Raw genomic sequence first — 26,108 nt, 5'->3', positions numbered from 1 at the left:
TCTTGGTAATAATGTTTAGTATAGCTCAATTAATGACTTTACCGCTGACAAGAGTTGAAAACCCATCTAACAAACTGTTACAAAGCCAAATGCAGATATTCCTATAAATGCTTAATCTTTCTTATGTATGAAAATAGGTATGTATGTTTCAGCCTCTGAAACGCCTGAAGCAACTTCAGCCAAATTTGGAACATGATTTTTCCCGGTGGAAGCACTCTGTGGGAAAGTTGTAACAGTTTTTTCAGGCCAACCATCCTGAGTGAGGTGTTCCTGAATTTTCGTCATTCGCTGTAGGCAAATGCCGGGATAGTGCCTAACAAAGATCCCAGGCCGCTTCCTTACTTCCCCATTCCTTTCTTCCTCTCCAGTTCCCGAGGCAGTGTGATCGCCGAGGCACGCCATCCTTCCTTTGTGACGGGCTGACATAGCCATGGATGCCGAGGCTCAGAGATCTAATTACTGATCTTGGATCATGACTTTGGAAAAAAGTAATGTCGGGAAAAGGCACCCCCTAGGGGGGGGGGGAGAGAATAGTTTTAAGCCTGGGATATATATATATATATATATATATATATATATATATATATATATATATATATATATATATATATATATATATATATATGCAACCAATCTTACACGGATGAAGTTGTGGTTGCATACTTGTAAGGGATGGTAAAAAAACAATCATTACTAGTTACTATGTTGCTTGTGATTGTATTACGGGAAAATTACTGACGTGAGCAGTTTGGAATGAATTTCGGAACATAGTAACTAGCCGAACTTGAAATTTTATGGTATCGCCTTAATTAAAGGACGCATCCTAAGGGAAAGAGGGTACAAAATTCATCCCAAAGTAGATTATCTTATGGATTTTTATAATTATATTTTCATTGAAGTACGATCCAAAGGGGCTTCAAATACTTCCCACTATTTTCCCCATGAACGGATATTTAAGATAGTTCTAGTGTTGTAACTACGTAAAAATGCAATATTATGTCCACATGTGAATGTACGCATATTAACTGTGCATGATTCCAGTTTAAGCATCGAATCTTATCTAAATCTGAACAGATGTAAGTATTTTCCTTTCTGCTCCCTCAAACGCAATGCCATTCATTTGATGATTCTCTCAATTTCAAACGATTCTTTAATCTCTTATCTTGCGTCAACCTCAGTGCCATCATTAACCGTGAAGGCGAGATAGTTTGTTATTATATTTCATCTTGTTAGGTTCACTGCAGTTTGCAATATCAATCTTATTTAACTCTATTTGGCATTCAACCCCACGACGCTATCCTTCCACTACGTGTTTGTTCATACGAACTTGCGGGTTTGGTCCCCGATTGGAGAATGCTCTGCATCAGGTAAGGTCCCACGTTAAACTTGGTCTCATTCTTTCCTCACTGTTGAAGAGGACATAAAATACAAAGCAATCAGTGAATCAATCTGATCCTAATTAAATAAGTAATCAGAATAACGATTATTTATTTATTAAGTGTTACAAATTCACTTTTAACATTGTATGATGATTCTGAGCAGTGGCATACACAGTTTCATCAACAAGGATTCAAGCATTCAGCCTTATACTACGTTCTTGCGAGTGCTATAAGCCAGAAACTAACAGTCCTTACTTTGCATATTAAGCTTTTCAGAATGACCAGTTCTGAATGTGGATCCTAAGACTTAGGTGATAGAAAACCCAGGACCGAGGGCTTGCAATTCTTTGAAGGGCAGTACAGTATTCAGTTGTTTTTTTTAGTACGTGTTGCATTTGATTGCAGTAGAACTTCTTTATATACAGTATTTGGATAACCTTCAATAAATCCTAATGTGGCCATCGTGAACTTGTGTATTGTGTCTTACAAGTCTCCCAATGCCAGTTTCCCACGTTGATTTATAGAATGACTTCAGGTTGCTGTGAAGGCCATTCGTCTGCAATGAATTGAATAAGTACACATAATTTCATGGATGACTCCCATCCCATCAGTTGGGCAAGGGTTTTCCTGTCTCACTGGCTGCATTGCAACATTCAGGTCGAGTTCATTCTCTTCCCTGTTTAAAGAAACAACTTCTCTCATTGGTCAGAGGCAGTAAGTAGTGGACAAATACGCAGCGTTGCAATCCCATCGTAGGTTATCGAAGGTTGTTATATCGAAAATTTGTATGCACTGGCGTGTAAGAGCTCCACCTACAAGGGTAGCCTGGACCGATGGGTAGCGTGAACCTGTAGTCAAGCTGTTTTGGAGGGCGGGCAGTGGTGGTATTTGAGGGAAGTCGTATCGGTAAAAAACAAAAAAAAGTCCATTTTATTGCTATTTGAGGGAAGTCGTATCGCTTAAAAAATCAAATTTATTGCTACTTGAGGGGTCATATCGGTAAAAATTTCGTTTATCGCTAATTGAGGGAAGTCGTATATTAAAATTTCAATTTTATCGCTACTTGAGGGTAGCCGTATCGGTAAAAATTTCAGTTTGATCGCTACTTGATGGAAGTCATATCGGCAAAAATTCCAATTTTATCGCTACGAGAGGGGTCATATCGGTAAAAAAAAAAAAGTTTTATCGCTACTTCACAGAAGTCATATCGGTAAAAAGTTCAATTTTATCGCTACTTGAGGGGAAGCCATATCGGTAAAAATTTGAATTTTATTGCTACATGATAAAGGGTGAAAACTTACTTAATGTACTTAACTAATTCTTGTCTCACTGGCTGACTTGCTGAAGCAATGTGCTCCCTATCTGTTTGTAGCGATAATATTAAATTTCACTAATGTGACTACGCTCAAGATCCGCAACTGTATGCAATATAGTCTGGCGGGTAATGGCCTATAGTGTGAAAGTTGGTCTTTTATGATAGTCTGTGCACATTAGCGAATCTAGAAGGATCGTTTGGAAAAGGTGGATCGACTATTGAACGATTAATGTATACTAGAAATGCGGAGTTTTACATGAAATTAGAATAAAATAGTGGAATATTTTATATAGGACTATTAAAAGATAGCCTTTGAAGGGGTGGTTGCCCCCACTGCACTCCTAGTGGATCTGCTAGTGCCTTTGCATTCCTCGCTTGCATCGGACTCAAAACCCAGTTGTAGTTCGTAGTCCACATTAATACCTAGGTAGTAAACCCTGATCTTAATAACCTTGCTGTTATATAAGAACTTAAAACTTAAAAGCTCAAAAGCTCTCTCGCTTAAAGGAGCGAAAAAGAGGTTATTGAGAGAAAATGTCCATGTGTTAAAAAGAAAAAATGAAATTAAATCTTTGTTTTATGTCCCACGGTTATGCCAGCTAGGCTAAAGGAGACGGCGATGATGATGAATGAAATGGTGGAATAAATCGGGAGGAAACTGGAGAACCTCGAGGAAACCCACGTACACGGTGTCTGTCCATCACAAAGTTCACTTGGCGCGAGCTGGGATCGAACCAGGGACTCCATTCATAAGAGGTAAACGCTCTGCACTGAGCTGTATTAAAAAGACACAAGAGTATTTCCTTCAAGAAAAACTATTAGGATTCCACATACTGTAGTGAAGCAAAATTTTAATGCTGTCCTACACAAGCCTCCGATACAGCGTTGATGTGCGAGATGTCAGTATCCATTAGTTGTATTTTCTTCCCTTCCTTAGTTTTCCTTCCACTAGACTTTCCATCATGCCCATCAAGATAATTTTCTAGTCAAATATCTTACTTGGTATCCTCTTCTCTTTCCATTTATCTCCTAATATTGTTGATTTACACATAACTATTACCGACTCTGACTCATTGGTTTCTCGCGTGATTCAAGTTAATTTCCTCCATTGTTCATTTCGAATACTCCAGTGGGTTTTTTTTTCATAACTGTTTCGCAATATTTAAATTTCTGCTTCGTACAGAACAATACTCGATTCGAAACATTTGACAGATCTTTTGTTCAGCGACCTCCTCTACTTCCTCTTGCCCCATAAAATCCTTTACCATTTCTATTCCTTCTTTACTGTATATCTCGTTCCCATATCAGATATAAAGAAATAATGATACGCACATACCGTAAACTAGTTACCTGGTCCATTTTCTCTCCTCTGACGTCTAGGAATCAGTGGTGAAGCGGTCACCTCAGGTACGCGGGATCTCTGGTTGGATCCCAGGCCACGCAAGTTTGTAGTACACAACATTGTCTTGGAATATCGCGGAGTTTTCCCGTTTTGTTCCACAGTCTTATTCCATCATTACTGTTATAAATCATCCGTCTCATTTAGCCCACAGAGTATAATCGTGGGACGTTAAAAATAGATTTTATTTTTCTTCTTTAACGTGTACGTACAAACACCTGAAAGCATTCTTCATCATTGATGACAAAATACACTGTAACTCGCCCTCTTTCTTCCTGTCGTAAACCTAATGAATTTTCATGGAAGTGATATCTTTTAGTTTGTTCCACGATTATGCCCTTTACGCTAAAGGAGATGATGATTAAAGCAAGTGAACGATGATGGAAAAATTGGTGGAATGAAAAGGTGTGAGGAAATGGGAGTGCCCCGAAAAAACTCACGGACACCTTGTTGACCATCACAAACTTAACTTGTTCGGGGGATCGAACCACGGACCCCACGCATTAGAGGTAAGCGCTCCTACCATTGAGTCACCGTGCTCATCTCATGTAAGTTCAAGTAACTCTGTTGAGCAGGGTTATTCTGTACTCTCATGTTTTGACAGACCTTGGTGTCAATATGCGTGACTCATGATTTTCAGATTTCTCTCTCACCTGTGAAGATTCAACTAATAGCGAGTTGTATATTAATATATATATATATAATAAAATTTTGGATGGTAACACATTCTTTGTAAATAGGCTATAATATTAAGTACAGCTCACAGATGACGAGAAGAACCCTAGCAGAAGTAGTGTGACGTACGTATGGGCTCGCCCACTCTTCGCACGGAGGTTTCAAATGATACCACGGAATAGCACACAGGTAACTACCCGGAGTAGCAGACGACATCTAAGTATAGATCACACCTCAAAAACCGAAAATGGACTTGACCGTGTCGTTCACCTTTCCCCGCTTCCCCTGTTTTAGGGTTCTTCTCGTCATCTGTGAGTTATATAGGCCCTACATTTTTAAAAAAGAAATTTAAGATTAAGTGGTACCCAAGATGTCTTCGTCATCGGCGAGATTTTTTTGTGTGTTGAATTTGGAAGTAAAACCATTGTTTGTTTGCAGTTTAGTCCCTTCATGAAAGGTACACGAGGCGTAACCTAAGTTGGACTTCGAACGACCGTAAGGCGTTCAGTTTTTTAAATACTCTCATACAGGGAATCAGTTGCATCCAAGTCACACACATATATGGGGACAATTTAACTCCTTATGGTTGTGCTATGATAAATGTAAAATAATGATGATAGAATAATTGGAAAGTAAGAGGAAACAAAAAAATGTTAAACGCCTGAACAAATGTCCACTATCAATTCGCATACATGCAGTGGACCCAAGGACTTAGATCACCTCAGGGACTTCGCGTTTTACCACGAGTTTGATTGGAGTATTGGAAATTCGGGGTGGGAACAAGGAAATGAACATTTTTCTTGTGTTGTATTTCATTTATTAATTTTACAACTTTGAACAAATCTGGTAGTTATTGTATTAATATATAGACTTCTTTCTGAAGGCACACACAAATGAAGCGAAACAAACATATTTTTGGTTCCTCGAATAACGTCCACACATAATTGTTCCGATTCTCGTGTCGGACGGTGTGAAGTTCGCCAAAGTATCAATTCCCACGCTTCGTTTAAGAGTTTCTTGGTTTCTGGAAGGGAGTACTTGTAGCTCTTCCTAGTAGCAATGTTTATCATTGTTGTGTTTTGATTAAGGACATGAGCATGAGTTTTGAAATTCTTTTGATAATATGAAACATGACATAATAATGAAAGCCTAACTGTATGTGTAACGACAGCGTTGACGTCAGATTTATAGAATCCAGCAATCATTTAATTGAGATCCCGATCTTTTCAATTGTGTTGATAGCGCTCTCTGTCAAACCAATGAACGTTTCGACTTGCTACATCTTATGTGACAGCATTTAATTGTTGCTTCATACAATTGGCAACCCTGCATTTGGTCATAGAAGCATGACTGTTTCACAGAGCGGTTTTCAGCTGATGGAACAGATTGTTGTTGGAGTAGATGCTCAGTTGGCAGTCTGGGTGCTTGCTGAGTGGAAGTCTTTTGCCTTTGGTAGTTGTGCTGGAAAACTGGTGACGTAACGTTGTTTCTGGGGTCGAGGCTAGTGGAGAAACTCTTTGGAGGGCGAGGCAGACAGACACGTAAGTGTTCAAGTCTTGTCAGCCGGCGAGGCAACAACAGGACGAAGATGGTTCTTCTCTGGACCGAAAAGGAATCGGACAAAAATCAGTCAGAATCTCCAACGTCTACGTTCCTCAAGGAACAGCAGCAGCAGCCACCGCCCCAGAAGACCAAAGGGAAGAAATCCGCAAAGAAGGATGAAAAAGCTGCAAGCAAGGCTAAAGGTAGGTTTGAGTTCATAATGGAATAAATAACGTGTGTTAAGGTGTCTTCATTGAGGACCTATCAAACAGTGTTCTTGACTAGCTTTTGTGAGAATTCTTTTCATGTTATTGTTTGATGGCTTTGCAAAGTTGTTGGGCGACCTTCTCCAGCAGGGTCATTGAAATAGATCATGTATTAAAATTGGATGGCAAGGTGAACTGGGATGTCTTTCTGAAAGAAATAAAAGTGGCGGCTATGCCCATAATTAGGACCAGCTTTGTATTAATAATAATTGAATAGCGACAAATGTAAGAGTAGGTTGGCGGTAATTGCTAGTCGGTGTATATGTTTGATGTCAAACCTTCAACTCATAATGTGCTTGTGCCCATATGTGGAATGCCCATGATCAGATATAATGAGGTGCATTTCCAGCCACATTTTTTTTTTTTTTTTTTAAAGAATCAATTTATTTTCCGGAACGATTGTTCGAGGCTTACGTCGAATTCATGAAAATTAAGGATGTGGTTGTCGTCGTTATTGAAACAGTGTTCCTGTGAAGAATGATATAGATTGAAACAAACATTTTTGAAATAGTTTATTTGATAAAGCATATCATGTGGGAATGCTTATTCACTGTAAGGTATTACGATATTTAATCTAATTCTAGTACGTGACAGACTCCCAATGAATATGCCGCCTTCTGCCCAATAGTGAGTGGGCCGAAAATAGTCCAATACATTAACTGTCCAGTTGCTTATGGGTAAATTGGTACCGGATGGCTGTAAACAAAGGCGCCGATTTCTCTGTAAATTTGGGGGGCCCATTTAGATGCAGAAGGTATATATTTAAGACAAATTGCACTTGAATTATGACAAATATTGTGTATTCATAAATACAATAGGGGTCCGCATGAGCTTTGGGACAACTAGGCCGCCTCGGCCCCCCCAGGATCGGCGCCCTTGGCTGTAAACAGAACCGGTGGTGGCGTTTTGTTGAATTTCTATTTTATATATATTTGGCGAACAAGAAAGGAATGCTACACCTTCTGCCGAAAAATATTTTACGTGGTATAGTGTATTCTTGAGACAGACCTACAGCTTGACGTTGGTTACGAGCTACATGTCGGGAAATGAACCCGGGTCTCCCGCGCCGAGGACTCGTACTCTGATCGTGGTGAACTATATAGCCACGAGGGAGCCCCATATTGCAGTCTTATTGACAAAATCTGACCACCTACAACTTTCTGAAAACTCGTACATTATTATATATTGATGGAATCAAATAGTTGTGAATCTTTGTCAGTTGAGATCTTTATTTCAGCATTTTGAAGCTAAGCCGAATTCCTCCGCGTAGGTGCGAAAATATAACTTTAAAACAGTTTGATGGTCATTTTTTAAATACGATACTGTACATTAAAAAGATCTGACTTGTGTTTCACTAATTGCCACCTATAGAACACTTAATTGTATATGAACACGTGCTTGTTTATAGCAGTGGTTCTCAACCTTTTTTGACTGGCGACACACTTTACTGAACCTTCAGGACATAGTCACACACTCGTTTGACATTATTATTATTATTATTATTATTATTATTATTATTATTATTATTATTATTATTATTATTATTATCTATTAGTGAAACGTATTAGTTTTTATAATGACTCGATATAGCACTGAGAATTATTGCTATCGCTGGAGGTGTTGACTGGTGCAGTCTGTCTCGATTTTGACTAATAATTATTATTAGATTATTCATGATTTATAAATTCCAAAATTTCGTGACACATCGTAGGGGACTGCGTAACAAACACATTAGTGTCGCGGCACATCGGTTGAGAACCACTGCTCTATAGTATCAGCAACAGGAAAATGTTACAGCTGCATTTTTAAACCGGCGACTGTATAATAAAGAATACACTTTTAATTTCCCGAATTTAACACTCCATGCTTGAACACTTTAGACTAAAATAGGTTAAAGTGAATTATAATGGAAGAAATGGTGGAATGAGAATGTAAGGGAGAAGCAGAGCTCGAGAACTTAAAGGAGACTTCGATAGTATCATTTGCGTCCATAACCTAGCAGTTAAAGCAAAATTCTGTAATTGTTTCCTCAAGCTATTAAATGAGGAAATGTAGGGAAATAATTCTGTAAATATGATAAGCAACGTTCCCGCTGATATTTCTTGGTTAGCACGTGCAACTTTTATGGACATGGTCCTGGATTCGATTCCTGGTGGGGCCGCGGTGGCTCAGTGGTAGAGCGTTCACCTCTGGTGCATGGGGTCCCTGGTTCGATCCCAGCTCGCGCCAAGCGAACTTTGTGGCAGACAAACACCGTGTGCGTGAGTTTCTTCGAGGTTCTCCCGTTTCCTTCCACGATCTTCATTCCACCATTTCATTCATTTCTCATCATCATCTCCTCCTTTAGCCTAGCTGGCATAACAGTGGAACTTAAAACTCATGGATTTAATTTTTATTTTCGATTCCTGGTGAGACAGCCTTAGAATTTACATGCATTACGGTGGTTTGCGCGTCCAGGTCCACGTCTCATGAAATCTTGCTGCTGAAAATAAACACCAAACTTCAACAAACAAAAGTAATACATAATATTGTTAATATTTTAAAAATAGGAATTAGATATTCAAAGAAGAAATACTTTGTCATCTAAATGAAGACGTTTAGTTTAGATATTTTATATATAAACAATAAGAGCTTTCATGAAACTACCTTTAAAATATTTTTAAAAAATGATATTCTTTTAAAATTTTAGTTTAATGAGGCAGTGGGAAGTAGCATAAATTATTATGAAACTGTATAATTTAACTGCAGTTCTGTCACTTCCGAGCATCAAATTTACGTTTTGAATATTCGAATTTGAGACAAATTTGCGACTTGGCTTAGGACGGTGTGCCACTAATGACTATCAAACAAATATTAAAAGGTTTTGTCTCCAGCGTGCGACTTGGCTATATTTATCCATCGATAATTTATTACTTCAGTGATACAGTTTTCTATAGACTTCGTTAAATTTTCGATTTTTGTGTATCATTGTAATATTGTTTTTCTTTGTGAAAACACAGTGACTAGTCATACATCTTCGAGCTTTTCGTGGCTAAGCGGTTATCGTACGCGTCTTTTGCGTGGGATACCCGAGTTCGATTCCCGATGGGAGTTCGTGTTCGGATTTCACGTGAATCAGAGGTCCCATCTTATATAGCCTCGCTGCTGAAAGGGATGTTAGATACAGAATCAACTCAACTCAGTTGTATTGCAGAATGAAGTAATAATTGCTCGAAAATACTCTGTATGCTAAAGGAGTAGGATTGCCAGCTCTGAAAAATGAAATTACGGGAACTCCCGTAAAATTCTGTATGATGTAAGCTTAAGTGTTGAGTATTTCTGTTCGGACCCATCCATGGGAAAGAATGTTCTATCGTGGACAAACGTTCATTAATACTTATATTCTGCATATCCGTAGTACATTCACTAATAGCTTAATAAATATATTGTGATAAAAATGAGAAACTAAAGTCAGTATTAACTATTTTATTCTATTGACAAGTGACTGCCACTTCTTTAAAATAATCGGAACAGATGAACAAAATTACGTTAATCCTGACGTGACAATGTTGGATTTACAAAATGAAATTTACTCTTTAAACTTCAACTTAAAACGGAAATTTGTATTTGTAAAGGCACTGTTGAAGAATTTAGATGTTCAGTGTTTTATTCTGGTTTACAGATTTCAAAATACCGGGCATAAAAGGGCTGGTAAGAAGTTTATATCGGTCACCGGCCTTAATCAAAATAACTGCAATATTTCCGGCCAGGCCGGTGAAATACCGGCCAGTTGGCAACCCTAGAAAAAGGAGATACATGATTAATGTATCTGAATGATCCCAGGAGAGTTTGGATTAAGGAGGCGGGAAACATCGAGAAAACGCATCGGGTATGATGTTCAATACAAACAGACGTTAGTTGGGATGGAGTCAGAGAGTATTTTCGCAACACAGTAGACCGCTGTTGTACCACTCCCTCGTAGTCCATATTATAGTGGAAAAAGAGCGAGGAAATTATAAAAATGTTCGAGAACAATTGTGCGTTTTATCGAAACTCTTTTAACCAGCACGAGCATCTTTACTGAAACTGACATCACAAGATTTTTTTTATTGTTATTTCATGGTTTCTAGAATTGTTCCGCATGTCGCTTTCGAAATAGTGCTTACGTAATCAAGAGTTTGAGTAGATATTCTGTGTGTTTGTGCTTATGTGTTTTCTTTTGGAGGTGTCCTCCTCCACCCTAGCGTATAATGTGAGTTATATAAGTTTTGAGAGTTGTTTATTCGGAAAGTAGGTTGGTTGTATTTGAGTTGTCTCTATATAGACTTCTTCCTCTGAATCAGCTCTGTTACAGATAATAAAAAATAAATTGTATACGTATATAAAAGCATTTTGACCCTTGCTTTTTGATCCAAAGTAAATTCCTCTTTTTGTAAAGGGTGTGCGTGTGTAGTTTACTGAGTGAAGAAATAAGTTATTGCACTTTGAACAGGCAAGGCTGGATTAATCAGGATTCTTGTGTGCATTTACGAAATAATATGTGCGCGTAACGCAGTATGCAGTGATCGGATGACACTTGAAGAATGAGTTTTAAGATAGCGATTTCTTTTGAACGCCATATTTCCTGTGATTTGTATGATACTTGGGTTGCAGTAACGCAGTGCTAGATGGGGGTCATCTAATGGTGTTTGGTTCGATCTAGTTATGTTTCTGTTGGATAGTATCGTGTTCATGGATTTTCGCGTGTTTCTTCCGTCTCCTTTAATCTCATCCCAGTAATTCTTCCATTAAATCAATTGTCTTTTAACATTGCCTCCATTGCCCTACAAAGCCATAATCGACGGACTGATGACTATCTCGTTTTCTTTTCTGATGCTCACTCAGAACGAAGGATCAGCACACAATTATTGGAAGTGACATTCCAATTACAGTTGATCTTGTTCAGACCGGGAACTAATAACAAAATGTGGGTTTATGCATCTTCTTTGAGCTGGATAGTTTCTTTTCTATGAGTGTAACTGATGAACAGTGTTCAATTGAGGTATCCATCCAGCAGCGACTGTTAATGGAAGCCACATCGGTAGAAAATAAAATTATTTCGGTACAAGTTAAGTAAATAAAACTTAAAAATATCTATTAATTCTCGTATGCAGGAATCACAACATTCAAGTTTCGTTCTATTATCTTGTATGTTTTCTGTCTTCTCTCAAAAGTCGCTACTCTGTATGATCCTATTTCAGGGAAAGAGTTATATTCCCCTCTCTCAAGAGCGTACACCATCCCCACCTGAGAAAATGTGCATTAGTGTGTTGAATTTCAACTAGGGATGGGTAAAACCGAAAAATTGACATTTCGGTTTTCTTCAAAACTGGTTTCGGTGAAAACTTTTGGAAAACACAAAACTATTTCTGTGCAAACGGAATCGGTTTCCGGAGAACAACAAAACACTATTCTGGTCAGAAATAAAACACAGTTAAAAAAAAAAAAAACGGTTTTGAAGAAAATCGGATCCGGTAAAAACCGAAACTTTTTTTTGTAAATTTTCGAAAACCGGTTTTTGTTCTCGCCACTAATTTCAACTTGAAAGCCTCTCAAATCGAATCCACTAACTGGCAGTTCAGTGGCAAGAGTTTAAATGCTATATTGAATGACCTGGATATAGACATCGGAATGAAATCGACAGGTATTCTACACAGTTACACGTATATTATAGTGCTAATAGCGTATTTCCGCTGCTTTATTCGTATAATATGAAGACAAGCACCGTGTACGTGGGTTTTCTTTGGGGTTCTCCCGTTTCCTTGAACTTCCTTCATTCCATCATTTCATTCATTCCCATCACAGTCTCCTTTAGCCTATGTAGCATAACAATAGGGCGTAAAACTGAAAGATTTCATTTCATTTCCTATAATACGGAAAAATTCGAATTGAGTGAATGCAGAAAGATTTGCTAATTATGTTTGTATTCTAAGCCCTTTCGCAAGGCAGGTCCTAGGCCATTCACCTAAGCAGCTAGGTGGGGTCACTAAACCAGAGTAGGTGAGAGTTAATGTAGCCAATTATTTTTCTTTGTTTCAAGAAAGATGTGTAGGGAAACTGGAAATTAGGAGGGCAGGGTAACAAGCATACCTTGACTAAGTAATGAACAGTGGCGTATTTAGGGGGGTGGCTTCCGGGCTTAAGCCCTCCCCGAAATCTTACTTAGTATAGTAAAGTAAATGAAATATCTTGCAGAATTTTCACATTTTCAGGCAAAGCCCCTCCCGAAAGTTAGCAAAGCCCCTCCCGAAACAAAATCGTAAATACGCCACTGGTAATGAAGGTATTATTTATACAGATAAGCAGTTTATCTCTATCCAATTTCAGTGAGAAATACCATGAACAGCAAAACAAAATACTGTAAGTGAATGTTGATTGGTTTGATTAGAGTTTAGCACCGAGGTTATATGAGACGTGGACATACAGTTTAAGGTGGAATCCGAACCATCATAATTCCTTCAGATTTTAAGACTCTGACACCGGATTTGAACACAGGATTCCGTGTAGTAAAGGTTGTATATCAACATTGATCAGGAAAATCGCACAAGAAAATATTCGAGATATTTTCAGCAGTCTTTAGTGTAAATTGTGGAAGCATGTATGTCATCGTACCGTCGTCCAATTTCAGTAAAAATCGCTTGCTATTACGAAAGGTGAGGAGATTCCTCTCGACGTGTTACAAGCACTTCTTGATTGAAACGTACGTCAGAGGATAATTTTAGCTGAGTTAACATTTTTTTTTTTTTTTTAACTATCAGCACATAACAGTTGTTTGTAGTATTATAACTGGATCAGAGCATTTTTTTATTGTTACGTTTCTATGTACGTAATATAAATAGTATACTAGAACTACTTTGAGCACAATCACTTTTTAAGAGGGAAAGTATATGTGTATGTCTTTGTACTTAGAAAGCACAACGAATCTAGTGTGGTTCTGTTTAATATAGCGACTTACTTGAATTTTGAAGGAGCTTGTAGAAGTTGTTGGTTATTGGCTGTCTAAACAGAGGCATTGGTTTAATAACAATAATATGAAGGCGGTGTCATTGTGACCATAATAAAGGATTGGTATCTTAATATGCCTAGCGAGTCATTGATAAACTCTTCCAACAACATCCGTTCGTGCGACATGCGGTTCCAAAGCGGAAACAATTTGTGATAAACAGAAAATATAAAAAAGACCGTCTGTTATTGAAAAATTCACGCTGAGAGTTTGATTTTCAATACGGAAATGTTACGCGTATAATCATCGAGAGAGAATGAGAATCCTTTTCGTTAAAAAGGGTTAATTTTGACCGTTTGTATTTTCCAACTAACAACGTGGAATTTCGTTTAGCGTTACCAATTGCTTCCCTCCAACCGAATGATTGGTGTTAGGATTTCTGTTGAGGTATAGAACTTTCTTTGCTGCATTTCTGTTGAGGTATAGAACTTTCTTTGCTGCCCCTGGCTTAGCATTATGAGGCAATAGTGGTTATAACAATAATAATAACTATTTCGGTGTAGAAACCAACAGAAATAATTGCAGCAGGAACCGATGTATTTTACCATTCATCAAGCAACTAAAAACGTTCTTGCCATTCATATCCTTCAATGTCCTAGAATTGTCTTAAGATAGTTTTCGGTTTGTTTTCGTTCATCCAGATAAAATGGTCTCCACTGTTTCTGTCTTTGTAGCGCGGGACGTCGAAGTATTTTTCAGTAGTGCTTCTGCTATTAAAAGTATGCTTCTCTTAATAACTAGCATTATGTTATATAAAAATATAAGAAAATTATTTGAAATTTCTAAATAAAAAACTTGTCAACTGTTGCTCTTTGTAGTCAATTCGTAAGAGATTTCACAGTAATAATACGTTATAAGAAATTGAATCTGTGTTAAATATCAGGGGCGGTTTTTGAGGAAAGTCACCGGGTGCTTTCATCGCTTCAGCCTTAAGGGAAGATAATTTACCTGATTATTTCAATTCTTGTATACAGTAATTAATAACATCGGGTAAGTTTTGTCCCTTAGCTTGAAGCAGTAAAAGTTCCGACGTACCTTCCCTCAAGAATCGTCATTGGTTAAATTACGACATGGAAATGAAATGAAATCTGTAGCTGTACGACCTACAGATGCTTACTTTAGGGTAAAGGATTCGTATGATTAATGAATGTGAAGGATTATGGAAGTGAAAATCTTTTTGAGATTTACGTCCCACGATTATGCCGTCTAGGCTAAAGAACACGAAAGTGAAGAAACGAATCTAGTGCTGGAATGAAGAAGGTGGAAGGAAACAGAACTCCGAGAAAACCCATGAAGACTTTGTTTGTCCACCACAAAGCCTCTTGGCACGAGCTTGGATCGAACCAGGTGCCCCACGCACCGGAAGTGAACGTTCTACCACTAAGGCACTGTACCTCTTCATAAAGAAGTAAGGTAGGAATGTGGGAGGAGAGAACTCGGAGAAAAACATAAAATGTTGCTTACCACAAACACGTCATGGGAACGAACCAGACCCCCCCTTCACTGGTGCTGGATGCTCTACCACTAAGCCGTCGTTACTATGTTAAATTGAGTTGAGTTGGTTTTAGTTTGCGTCCCTATCAGCAGCGAGGCTGTATATGAGACGTGGACTTAAAGCTTAACATGGGATCCAAACTACGTAAATCGTCTAAGATCGAACCCAGGTCTCCCACGCCAAAGATGCGTACGCAAACCGCTTAACCACGAGGAAGCTCTCTGTTAAATTTCAATTCTCAGTCTTGTTTATGGGGCATGTATGATTTGATGGTAGAGATCTCTCACCTCTAATGCGAACCACCAATTCTTATATGAGCGTATATATATCTGTAATTATGTGCGTATTTTAACCTTCAGAACTTAAGGTTCATTAATTAATGATATTGAATGGAATCATCATTTTGTATAGACGAATAAGCAACTTAGCTTAATAATAAAGTTTTCTCTAAAACTCCCGTAGTTTTGTGTCCATTTTTGGACTTTCCCAGCTGAAGTCTAGAGGAAAGCATTCTTTGTTATATTGTCAGAGTTAATCTATAAATGGAACGAATACCCTTCAAAAAAAGGAAGGTTGCCACAGTGTGGCAACAGGGGTGAACACTAACAAGCTATAAACGCAATCCAGGGGATGGAGCGATCTTCTATCTATCTACAGATGAAAGTGAAAGATTACTTGGATGTTTGAGCCAACCGAGTACGACATTGTGTTGTGTCTGCAATGTGTTAAGCACTCCTCTGTTCTACGAAAATATCCGTTGTGTTGAAAAGTGTAAGAATAATTTCCACTCCAAACTTAATTAAACTAGTAACTGGTATTCCTCTTCGTGGCCAAGTTGCTAACAGGCGTGCCTTCTGTGTTCGTAATTACATGTTTAATTCTCAGTGGGATTGTTTACTTCAAGTACAAACCCATATAATCGTTCAGATAATTGTGGCAGATAAGAATATGTAGTTTGGTGGCTTAATAGCAGAGCGCTTGCTTCTGGAACGAGAAATTTCTGATTCCCAGATCACCATCTGACTTTGTGATAATCATGTCCATGTCTTAGGCTTCTTCGGTTTCCTTCTACATTTCTTATTCCGTCAGTTATCTTGTTACTATTCATTTATTTCCCATTAACCTACAGAGCATGGTCGGGGTATTAGAAGATGCTCATAAACTTCGTTCTCTCTCTTCACCCCCTCCCGATATCGCGAGTAAAAAAAATGAAATCTTACGTCCCTCGATTATGCCGGCTAGGCTAAAGGAGACAATAATGATAAACGAATGAAATGGTGGAATGAATAAAGTGGGAGGAAACGGGAGAACCCGAGAAAATCCACACACACGGTGTTTGTCCACCACAAAGTTCACTTGGCACGAGCTGGGATCGAATCAAGGACCCCATTCACCGGAAGTGAACGCTTTACCACTGACCCACTGCGGTCCTCCGCGATTATTGACATAACTAGATATACACTAATTGCAAATTTGGAGTGAAACGATCGACCTTTTATTGATTATTCCCGTTTTCGGTGATTATTCCTCAGTGGTGGGTTCAGTCGGGACATGCAACCCTTTACGACACTCAGCGCGCATTCTCGAAGCACCATGTCAAATTTCGTTAAGAATGATTCAGGCATCTCCGAGGAGTAAGGATCTCCTAAATGGAGTAAGGAGGAGGCTCTCCAATAATAATTAATATGAACACTTCTGTGAGTAATTTTCCAGATAATGTAAAATACTAGTCAGGAAAATAAAAAAAAACTGGTCAGTTCTTTTGAGACGGTCCTTGTTTAGTCATCATTGTTTAAGCCTGGGACATCATAATTGATTTGAAGACATTCTTTGAGCGGAGGAATATCGACAACAACAACACAGCTTGTTCCATTAAAAAAATGAAATCTTTCAGTTTTAAGTTCCATAGTTATGCCATGAATGCTAAAGGAGACTGTGATGATGAGAATGAATGGAATAATGGAATGAAGAAAGTGGGAGAACTCCCGAGAACCCTCACACACACACACACACACACACACACAATATTTATCCATCATAAAGTTTACGTGGTGCAATCTGGGATGAAACCAGTGATCCCACGCACCAGAGTGAATGCTCTACTGAGCAGCCGCGACCCCGTATTGTTCCATTAAGTAATACTTTCGAAGTACTGAGCAGGGAGGCAGTGGTAATTCAGGATATTCGTTGGTTTCCTCAACTGTTTGAGAAATGTGGAGTATTATTCTTTAATTTCCTCGACAATAGTTTGAATTTCAAAAATTTGAGAAGGTACAATTTTTTTTTTAATCCTCCGGAAGTTTTTGAGAATATGAAGGGGATTATTCTTTTATTTCCTCAGTAGTTTAAAAATGTGAAAATTTTATTTTTAGATTTCTCAGTAGTGTGAAACATGTAAATGAGTATTCTTCGATTTCATGAGTCTGAAGAAATGTGAAAAAGGACTACTTATTTTTAGATTTCGTCAATAGTTTAAAAATATTAAAAAATGGCTATTCTTTGATTTCCTCAAAAGTTTAACCAATGTGAGAAAGGATTCCTCAATAATTAAAAAAAGAAGAAATATGTGTGTGGGAGGCTGATGAGAATCCTTAATTTCACTAAAAGACCAAGAGTTCGGTAAATGAGCAGCACAACAAAGTTGATCATTTGCTTGCAGAGCGTGTAATGAGCGTAGAAATTGCAGCGAACCAGAGTAATGTTGGATGCAAGTAGCAGTAATAAAAGCCACAGTGTATGAAACTGAATTGAAGTGGTTGGTATTGTAACCAGTTGGAAGGTTGCCAGCGCACTTCGTTTGAGTCATATGTCTGTTGGGCCATTACGTCATCACCTTCTATACGAGTCACTTCACATGCTGGTGGGTGGTGCTCTCTCCAATGCATGTAAATACGAACATGTTTCTAATTTCGTTTTTGAATAAGCGTGTGTGGTGTCCGATCTCATGCAGGTCAGAGATCAAAATCAATGGTTGTTTGCCTCGATGTTTCGTCATAACAGAGGCAGGTGCATGTTCCATGTAGAGACATGACTATAGAAAAACGCGTCACTTTCGACAATGAAAGTATTTCGCACCTGCCGTTTGTTTATGCAAATACGTGCGCAAGCGAAGCTAAACGGATCAAATTTAACACTTCTTTCGTTTTGAGTTTACTGGTCCCTTGTTTTCGTTGGAGAAAAGCACGTGACAATGGGTAGATTTTCAAGCGACTGTATGATTGGTGAATGCATCACTCTCTCACTTTCGTTTTGATGCTAACATTCAACAATCAAACTGTAAACCAAATTTCCGAAGTGCTCCAATAAAATAGGTACGGTAATGAAAATTTACAGTGCATCTTTAATGAATGCCAATACCGTTTTGTTCAGCTGGTTACTCACCTCTTAAACTCACTCGCAATAGCACATACGAAATTTTAAGATGTTAGCTTAAAAAAAAAAAAAAAAAAAAAAAAGAAATTACTTGGTTTACTATTTTCTTTGTTTTCCAGCTTCCTTGTGATGAAATCGTGTGACTAAAATTACCTATCTGTCTTAATAGAATCCTAATTACATGCGGGTTCCGGTAGGTTCAGTCTTAGGCTTAATTAGGGCTGGGTAATTACATGAAAACAAAATTGTACGCAAGGGATAAAATATGTAAAGTACGTAAAGAACTAGAAACAAGGCTACAGGTTAAAGTTAAAACCTTCTTCGCTCAGGTTACTGTTTGGTTTGGCACGAAAGAGTCCTTTCAAATTTGTATCAGGGGCGTCATTTCAGACTTCGCTTGGCGGGGGGGGGGGAGTGGCAAAAGCACCACCGACATAAGACTTTCACGTTTTGTACTAGTATATTAGTAGACAATCTATTACAGTATATGTATTCCTCAAACTCTTGGGGGGGGGGCAATTGCCCCCTCCTGCCCCCCTAAATGACGCCCCTGATTTGTATGGGCTCTTGGTGGATTTTGCAGTTTTATAAACTACCATATTGATTTCGTGAAGTAGTCTTCCCTGCATAAATAAACTGGATAAGGTGTTTTAAGTGTATGTATGTACACTCATGTCCAAAATTATTGTCGCATGTCTATAAAGATGTTCTTGTAGGAATATAATTTCATAACGAATTCGCCCGGCATTTCTTATAATGTTAGTATATATATATAATCGGCAAAGATATGTATGTGGCAAATTTCATGTCAAAAGAGCAGCAAATAAGAACAATAAAACGAAAATAAAACTTTCTTGTCCATTTAGGAACATTTTGTTTTACTCACTCTAATTTTCGTATTTATAATTCTTTTCCTATGAAATTTACCACAAATATACATTTCCCGATTATATATATAGTATCAGTATTAAAAGAACCCTGCAAAATCATTATCAAATTATATTCTTACAAGAGTTGTTGAGTTGATTTTAGTTTAGCGTCCCTTTCAGCAGCGAGGCTATATGAGACGTGGACCTACTGATTAACGTGGAATCCGAACCACATGAGCTCCCGCCGGGAATCGAACCCGGGTCTCCCACGCCAAAGGTGCGTACACTAACCGCTTAGCCACGGAGGAGCTCATATTCTTACAAGAAGACAGTTATAGAATGCGACAATCACTTTGGACATGAGTGTACTGTACATACAGTTGTATTCAAAACTCTCTGAAGAAATTTTGTCCCGCAATATTTGGTCCTCCTGCGAAATTTTGGGCGGCGAGGTTCTAGCCATACGAAATTTTGGACAGCGAGGTTTCGGCCAGGTGAGATTTTAGCCCGGAAACTTTTATGTCCAAACGATGATTTTATATTTTAAATCATCTGTAGTTGACAACTTTTAGTCTGAGAAGCCGGTGAAACGAGTGACAATTGTATAATGCAAGAATACTTGCTTTTTATGTCTATGCAGTGTCGCTGTCATTGCGTCTGACGGCATTCTGCACTCATAAAAACCATCTTCACTTCATACTTGCAGTCCATTCTTTTTTGTCTTAAGTTTTCAATACTTTGCCCACTGCAATCGGCAGCGAGAGTAAAGAGTAAGAAATATTAGCTACACGCTACGAATGTTCGTGTCCACAATTTCTGTTAATAAACTCTGAAAGTTCAGATTTTGCTTCCGTTGATGCTGGTGTTGTCCTATTTTTGAATAGTTTTACTGTTTTAATAAGAAAAATAGGTTGTTTTTTTTTTGCATCTGCGTAAAAATAGCTTTCTAGGTGTCGTAAATTATTAGTAAATTGCTCGTAATTTACGTAAAAAAAAAAAAAAAAACGTAACTAGTAAATTACCTTTCCAATTCTAGGCCTAACTCACTCAGTAGTTACCTTGTTGGAGTGCTTTTATTTAGTTTTATTTCCGGTCGATTATTTTATCTAATAGAGGAAGAAAACACGTTTAATGTAATTGCACTGTTAGGAATACAGTAGTTGTCGTGTGACCAGCTTCTTTAATTACACAAAACTTCACATAAGAATCATAGGATATAATATGAACTAGCCAGGTCTCTGATACTAAAAACTATTTAAAGAGAACGGTATGACCACGTCAGATTGAGGATTACCTGACTAATATGCTCCAGAGAAATAAAACAGATACTCCGAGTTACTCCACTGTTTGACTCCGAAGAGTCTGCGAACGAGGCAGGTTAATCGAAAGTTCCTGTTATGTATGCAACCACTCCTCGTTAAAAGCAGTGAGTGTTGTATAACCAGTAAGGCAAATTTGAAATTTTTCGTGCTGTAAAAACTTAATAGCATCTATTTTTAAAAAAAAATAAAATCTGGTAAACAAGTTTTTAAATGTATTAATTCGAATGGTGCTAGGGTTTCGCTTTATGTAAGGAAACGTTGATTAAACTCATTAAAAAAACTTCGAGTGGGGACCTGGCGGTATTGTATATACCTGCATATGGAACAAATACACAATCCGGCATTTACTATTCATCGAGAGATATAGTTACGATCCTGTTCGCCTACGGTCGATTGGTTAGCACGCATAGTGGCGGGTGCGGTCTATTGCGGTGTCGGGTATTAATTGTTTTCGTGTTTAACGCATCATCGGGAGACATGTAGAGTTACGAAAGCGTCATGGACTCAAGTCTTGATTTTTTTAAACTATGAAGTATTGAAGTTCTATATAGAGAAGAAAATATACACTGATGATTTAGTAATATCTTTTTTTAAAGGTATATTCTTTGTTGTTAAGTTATATTTCCATTCAGGAAAATTAAGTTAGCAGCCATCCAGATGGTTTAATAATAATTTATCCCATATTTTTTTTTAAAAATAAATGTTATTCAACTCAAAACGTGAAAGTATGCACAGAATTGCTACAAATTGGAATGTTCAACTGATTTTTTTAAATATAAGTTCTTGGATCACTGATGAATACTTAAGAAATTTTATGCACATGTCTCCCCCTGTTCTACTGATTAGGGCCTCTGCCTTTGGTGCATGTTTTCGGGTTCGATTCCCAATTGGAGAGCACAAAAATAATTTAACATCATTTAGTGACATCAATCCTGCGTTTCTTTTAGCTTAAAGGGCATAAGCATGGGGCGGTGAAGTATTTTTCTTCATTTTTTTTTTCAAATCTCACGTAAGAGCAACATTTGTGGATCTCTGACTTTATCTGGCGTCAGTTGTAAACAAAGAAATTAGTTCGCAAACTTGATGTTCTCACCTACATATATCAGACGCATAGTACTTAGTATTAATTACAATACGCAAATGAATTTTCTTACTTATTCCGCTTTATTTATTTATTTATTTATTTTTTTAATGTCTCACTGACGGGTTCCTGTTCCCGTAACTGTCAGGTAAATCTATAATAAGAATTAGCCGAAGACCTTTGTTGAATTTCCAGGATCTGTAATGTTATTAGGAAAATTAAAGATCCAAAATGAAACTGATGCAGTAAATGTATATGAATGCACTCAACACCGTTGAAACCCAGCTTCCATTACATAGCTGTCCGGGTCCGAGCCAAGGATTGGTGGTTCATCTTTCCAGATACGGAGCGAGTTCCGACTGTATATCCGCGTTCACATGCTCATCTTAAAGCTCTCTTTGTTCATATCCAGCACGTGTGATCATGGTATTTGGGTTCTTGTGTATATCATATGATCTTACCACCCACGTCCACATATTTTTCTCTAAAGTCTCTTGTCAAAGTGTACTTGCTGTTTATTTATTATCACGTGTTGGATGGGCGTGTGTCTTGTTTTAATAAATAAATTATAAATTTTGATTTGTGTTCTGTGATTCGTTTACAGAGTTCGTGAAGGACGGCAGAACAGTTTTAGATTGAAATTACACCGTTTACCCTGTTAGTTTCAGAACTTTGAATGCTCCAAATGCGCTGTTACGCTGCTGAAGAATTCTTTGGTAATACTTTCTCAACAAAGGCGAGTCGTTTAGCTTTTGGTCTAGGTTCTGCAGAGTATTTAAGATAATCTCTGGCAATAAGTTCAGTTTGGTATAGACGTCTCTCAAAATTTCCCACCTTAGGGACATAATAGGGAAATGTGAATGGTATAATTTGAAAGGTTGCTCTATTTAAAAAATAAACGAAGTATAAACCATGATCCTACAATAAATAGCAATGAAGCAGTACCTTTTTAACTGAAAGTCTGTAATTTATATAAAAAGGCAGGATTTTAAATGGGTTAAAGACAGTGAAGAAATACATATAATGAGCCTGGTTGTTTCTGCAAAATGCTATTACATGAATTATTCATTTTATTCATTGCACACACTTGTATAGTGTGTAAATTTTGGTGCTCAAGAATTATGATGTCAGAAGTATGCACCTAAATTTCCATTACTGCAGTTAAAATTTTTTAAAAAAATATGCCATTTCACACAAATTGGGTCTTGAAATCTTAACGTATGCGATCTGTGCCGTGTACATAAGAAAAACTAAAATCGATTACTTCTTTTGTATGTTCTCAGGCGGTATTTTATTTGTATAACTTCATATTTCGTGTAGTTGTTGTAAAACACGTGCTTCGTGTATCAGAGTTCTTGATTGGCCTTGAAATTATTCGTCCGCAACATATCCTGTCGTCCTGTCTGTCGGAATATTGCAATTTATACTCGTGTCTAAAAAATTTCCTCCGTGTTCTGACGGCTCTTTTGGATGTGGTTTGTTGTTATGTAGGCCGTTTGAGATAAAAGTCAAGGCCTGTGCTCACCTGACAAAAGGGTAGAGGAGGAAAACTGTATTGCATTATCACCCAGCGAACGTTGTGGGCGCTTGATCACCTTACGGCGAAACAGTTCTGGATGTTTTGCTATATTACAATGCAAGACATAATCTTAGTTGCATACGTAATTTATTGGTGTTTAGGTTCAAGGCGAGTTAAGAAAGATATTATGTAAAAATGAAGATGTTAAGGCTGTTGCAGCATTAGCCAAGGATTTATTCCTTGAAGCAAAATTTAGAATCGAAGGTTCTGTAATTTTTTTTTTCTTTTCGTAACCTGCCAGTACATTCGACTGGGGTCTAATGGACCCAAAGGTGCTAACTTTGATTTAACAAGTTGGGTTTTCACTTTTACAACCGCATGTTGGCTTCACTCTCACGTCATTTCAGCATCAAGCTTACTGAATCTCGTATCAATCACTCCTCACGCCCGTGTCACTTGTTTTACGTTAGGCTATTGCATCTTAGTTCTATCCATTATTGTGGTGTAGAGGCCGCGATGGCTCAGTGGTAGACCGTTCATCTCTGGTGCATGTGGTCCTTGGTTCGATCCCACCTCGCGCCAAGTGAACTTCATGGTAGACACCGTGTGCGTGGGTTTTCTTAGGTTCTCCCTTTTCCTCCCACTCTATTCACTCCACCATTTCATTCATTACTCATCATCACCGTCACCTTTAGACTAATCGGCATAACCTGGGACGTAAAATTTAAAGATTTCATTTCGTTTTCATTGTTGTGGTACACTCAGGGGTAAAAGTGCGGGGAACGTCGTCCCTCACCTCCAAAAATATGTACGGCGTTCCTGCAGTTTATATATATATATATATATATATATATATATATATATATATATATATATATATATATAATATACTCTACCGTCCCCCTACCTTTTCAGACCCACTTTTACCCCTGGATATATTCACGGCAATTCTATGTTCAAGCTGTGCTTTTGGCATACGTAAATTTGATTTAAAATACTCGCTGAGCAAAGTAATAAGTTTATTGTAAAAATTAGTACCGCGTAATCCACTTTGGCTTCATCAGACACTATGAATACAAAGGTAGTGACAGATTATACATATAAAAGACAGCAAATGCATGAATCGTGATTGGTTACTCAAATCTACAACAGCCAATCCCTTTACACCACACGTCAAGAAATAAAAACAAACGTCATAATTCCCCTTACACTCATGTGGACAACCATATAGTTCATTTCTAAAAAAAAAAAAAAAAAAAAAAAAACTAGGCCTAACATAATTAAGTTAAAATATTAAATTAATTGTACAGCTTTACTTTTGCAACTTTAGTATTATTTATTTATTTATTTATATATTATTAGTATTCATATTCAAGAATTTAAATGTAAAGCTTATTTTGTTAATTAGATTAGGCGTAGTTTGTAGAACTGAATGTATATGTTGTCAACAGGGGGGGGGGGGTAAGAGCAATTACGTCCTTTTTGTTTCTATTTTAGTTTTTGGCGTGTGGCGTAAAGGGATTGGCAGTTGTAGATCTGAGCAACCAATCAGGATTCATGGATTTTTTTTTTTTTTTTTTTTTTTTTTTTGCTCTCATATATATATTAAATCTTCACTACGTATGCACAACATCGGAACTACACACAAAAGAAGCAACATTTCAGTGACTTGTTTTGTTAACTTTTTGCCATTCCATTCCACACTTTGCACTGGACAAAATAGCAGAACTGCTAGAAGCCCGTCTCTGCCTCCTTGGCAGAGAAAAGTTATTCTTTTGATTGATTTGATTGATGTATTCATAGTGTCTGATGAAGCCAAGTGGCGAAACTTACACGGTGATAATTTTTACAATGAATGTATCGTTTTGCTCAGCGAATAGTTTAAATTAAATTTACGTATACCAGTAAAAGAAAAGCTTGAACAATGGAAAATGTCAACTTTATGGTAGCCTATATAAGAAAAGTTTTGGAAACAGTTTTTTTTTTTTCTTAGTTTATTCAGTAACAATTTTGCAGGCGCACTTTCTTTCTTTTCTTAAATATTTTAACTTGTTCACTCAAATTCAGAACGAGTTAGGATGAGCTAAGTGATGAACCTTAAGAAGTCCAAGCAGCTTCCTTTATTGAGTTTAACATTCCGTGAGTCGAGTAATGAGATAGATGATAATGGTGCGGTGACTAAAGTTGAAGAAAACGGGAGAAATTCGAGAAAACCCACGCTCATGATGTTTGTTTAACGAAAAGCCCAGTTGGCGAAAGCTGAGATCGAACTAGGGATCCTATGCGCCAGACGTCAGCGGTCTAGCTCTTGAGCCACCGCGGCCCCTTGAAAATGTAGTTTCCGATTAACATTCATCGATAAGGCGGTAACAGAACAGATTCGACGCGTGATGTGTGTATTGTGCATGTGAAACAAGTTGTTCAGTCTCTGATAATGCACCGAAGAAACAGACGGATGTCAAAGGTTCAGCCTTATAGTTACAGCACATCTATAAATAGATGATTATGTAATGTGTGGAATAGCATTAGTGTATCGGTGCTAAAACGGCAGCGAAAGAAAGTGGATTTTCACATAATGCACTTGAACAAAAGATTCAAGGTGAGCTACACTTGTCCAAATGATAGATCAGAATGTGAATATATAGAAGCTTTACAAACATCAACTCACAGGGATGACGTAATCCACAATGAATCGCCAATTGCTAGTTAGCTCTGACAAAAAAGAATTCAAAAGAACTGTTTATCTACGTAATGAGGCTACCGAAAAACAAATTTTTCTTAGTGAATTTTCAGGGTCATTTATTTAGTAATGCGGATTTTTCTTTTTGATTTTACGGATTTCGGAGAATAAGC

The 26,108-nt window shown here is 37.6% G+C and overlaps 1 protein-coding gene across 10 annotated transcripts in view; it reads left to right on the top strand.

Moving 5' to 3' along the window:
* Window positions 1–26,108, top strand: part of Unc-115a (actin binding LIM protein Uncoordinated 115a) — a 292,228-nt gene that overhangs the window by 63,769 nt on the left and 202,351 nt on the right. For 5 of the 10 annotated variants that reach the window (XR_014127844.1, XM_081734653.1, XM_081734655.1 and 2 more), the window contains exon 1: window positions 6,160–6,513. The exons of 2 other annotated variants lie outside the window; for them this stretch is intronic. Coding sequence is in view for 7 of the 8 variants with exons in the window: in XM_081734653.1 (XP_081590779.1) it covers window positions 6,357–6,513 (157 nt within the window). In the remaining variant the exon portion in view is untranslated. Of the gene's footprint in view, window positions 1–6,158; window positions 6,514–26,108 lie in introns of those variants that run through there. 3 more of the 10 variants (XM_081734654.1, XM_081734651.1, XM_081734659.1) reach the window with 2 other exon arrangements.

This window comes from Thermobia domestica, chromosome 12 (assembly GCF_964235325.1).
Source record: "Thermobia domestica chromosome 12, izTheDome1.hap1.1, whole genome shotgun sequence".
NCBI classification, from domain to species: domain Eukaryota; kingdom Metazoa; phylum Arthropoda; class Insecta; order Zygentoma; family Lepismatidae; genus Thermobia; species Thermobia domestica.
This window is presented reverse-complemented; position numbering and strand designations above follow the sequence as displayed.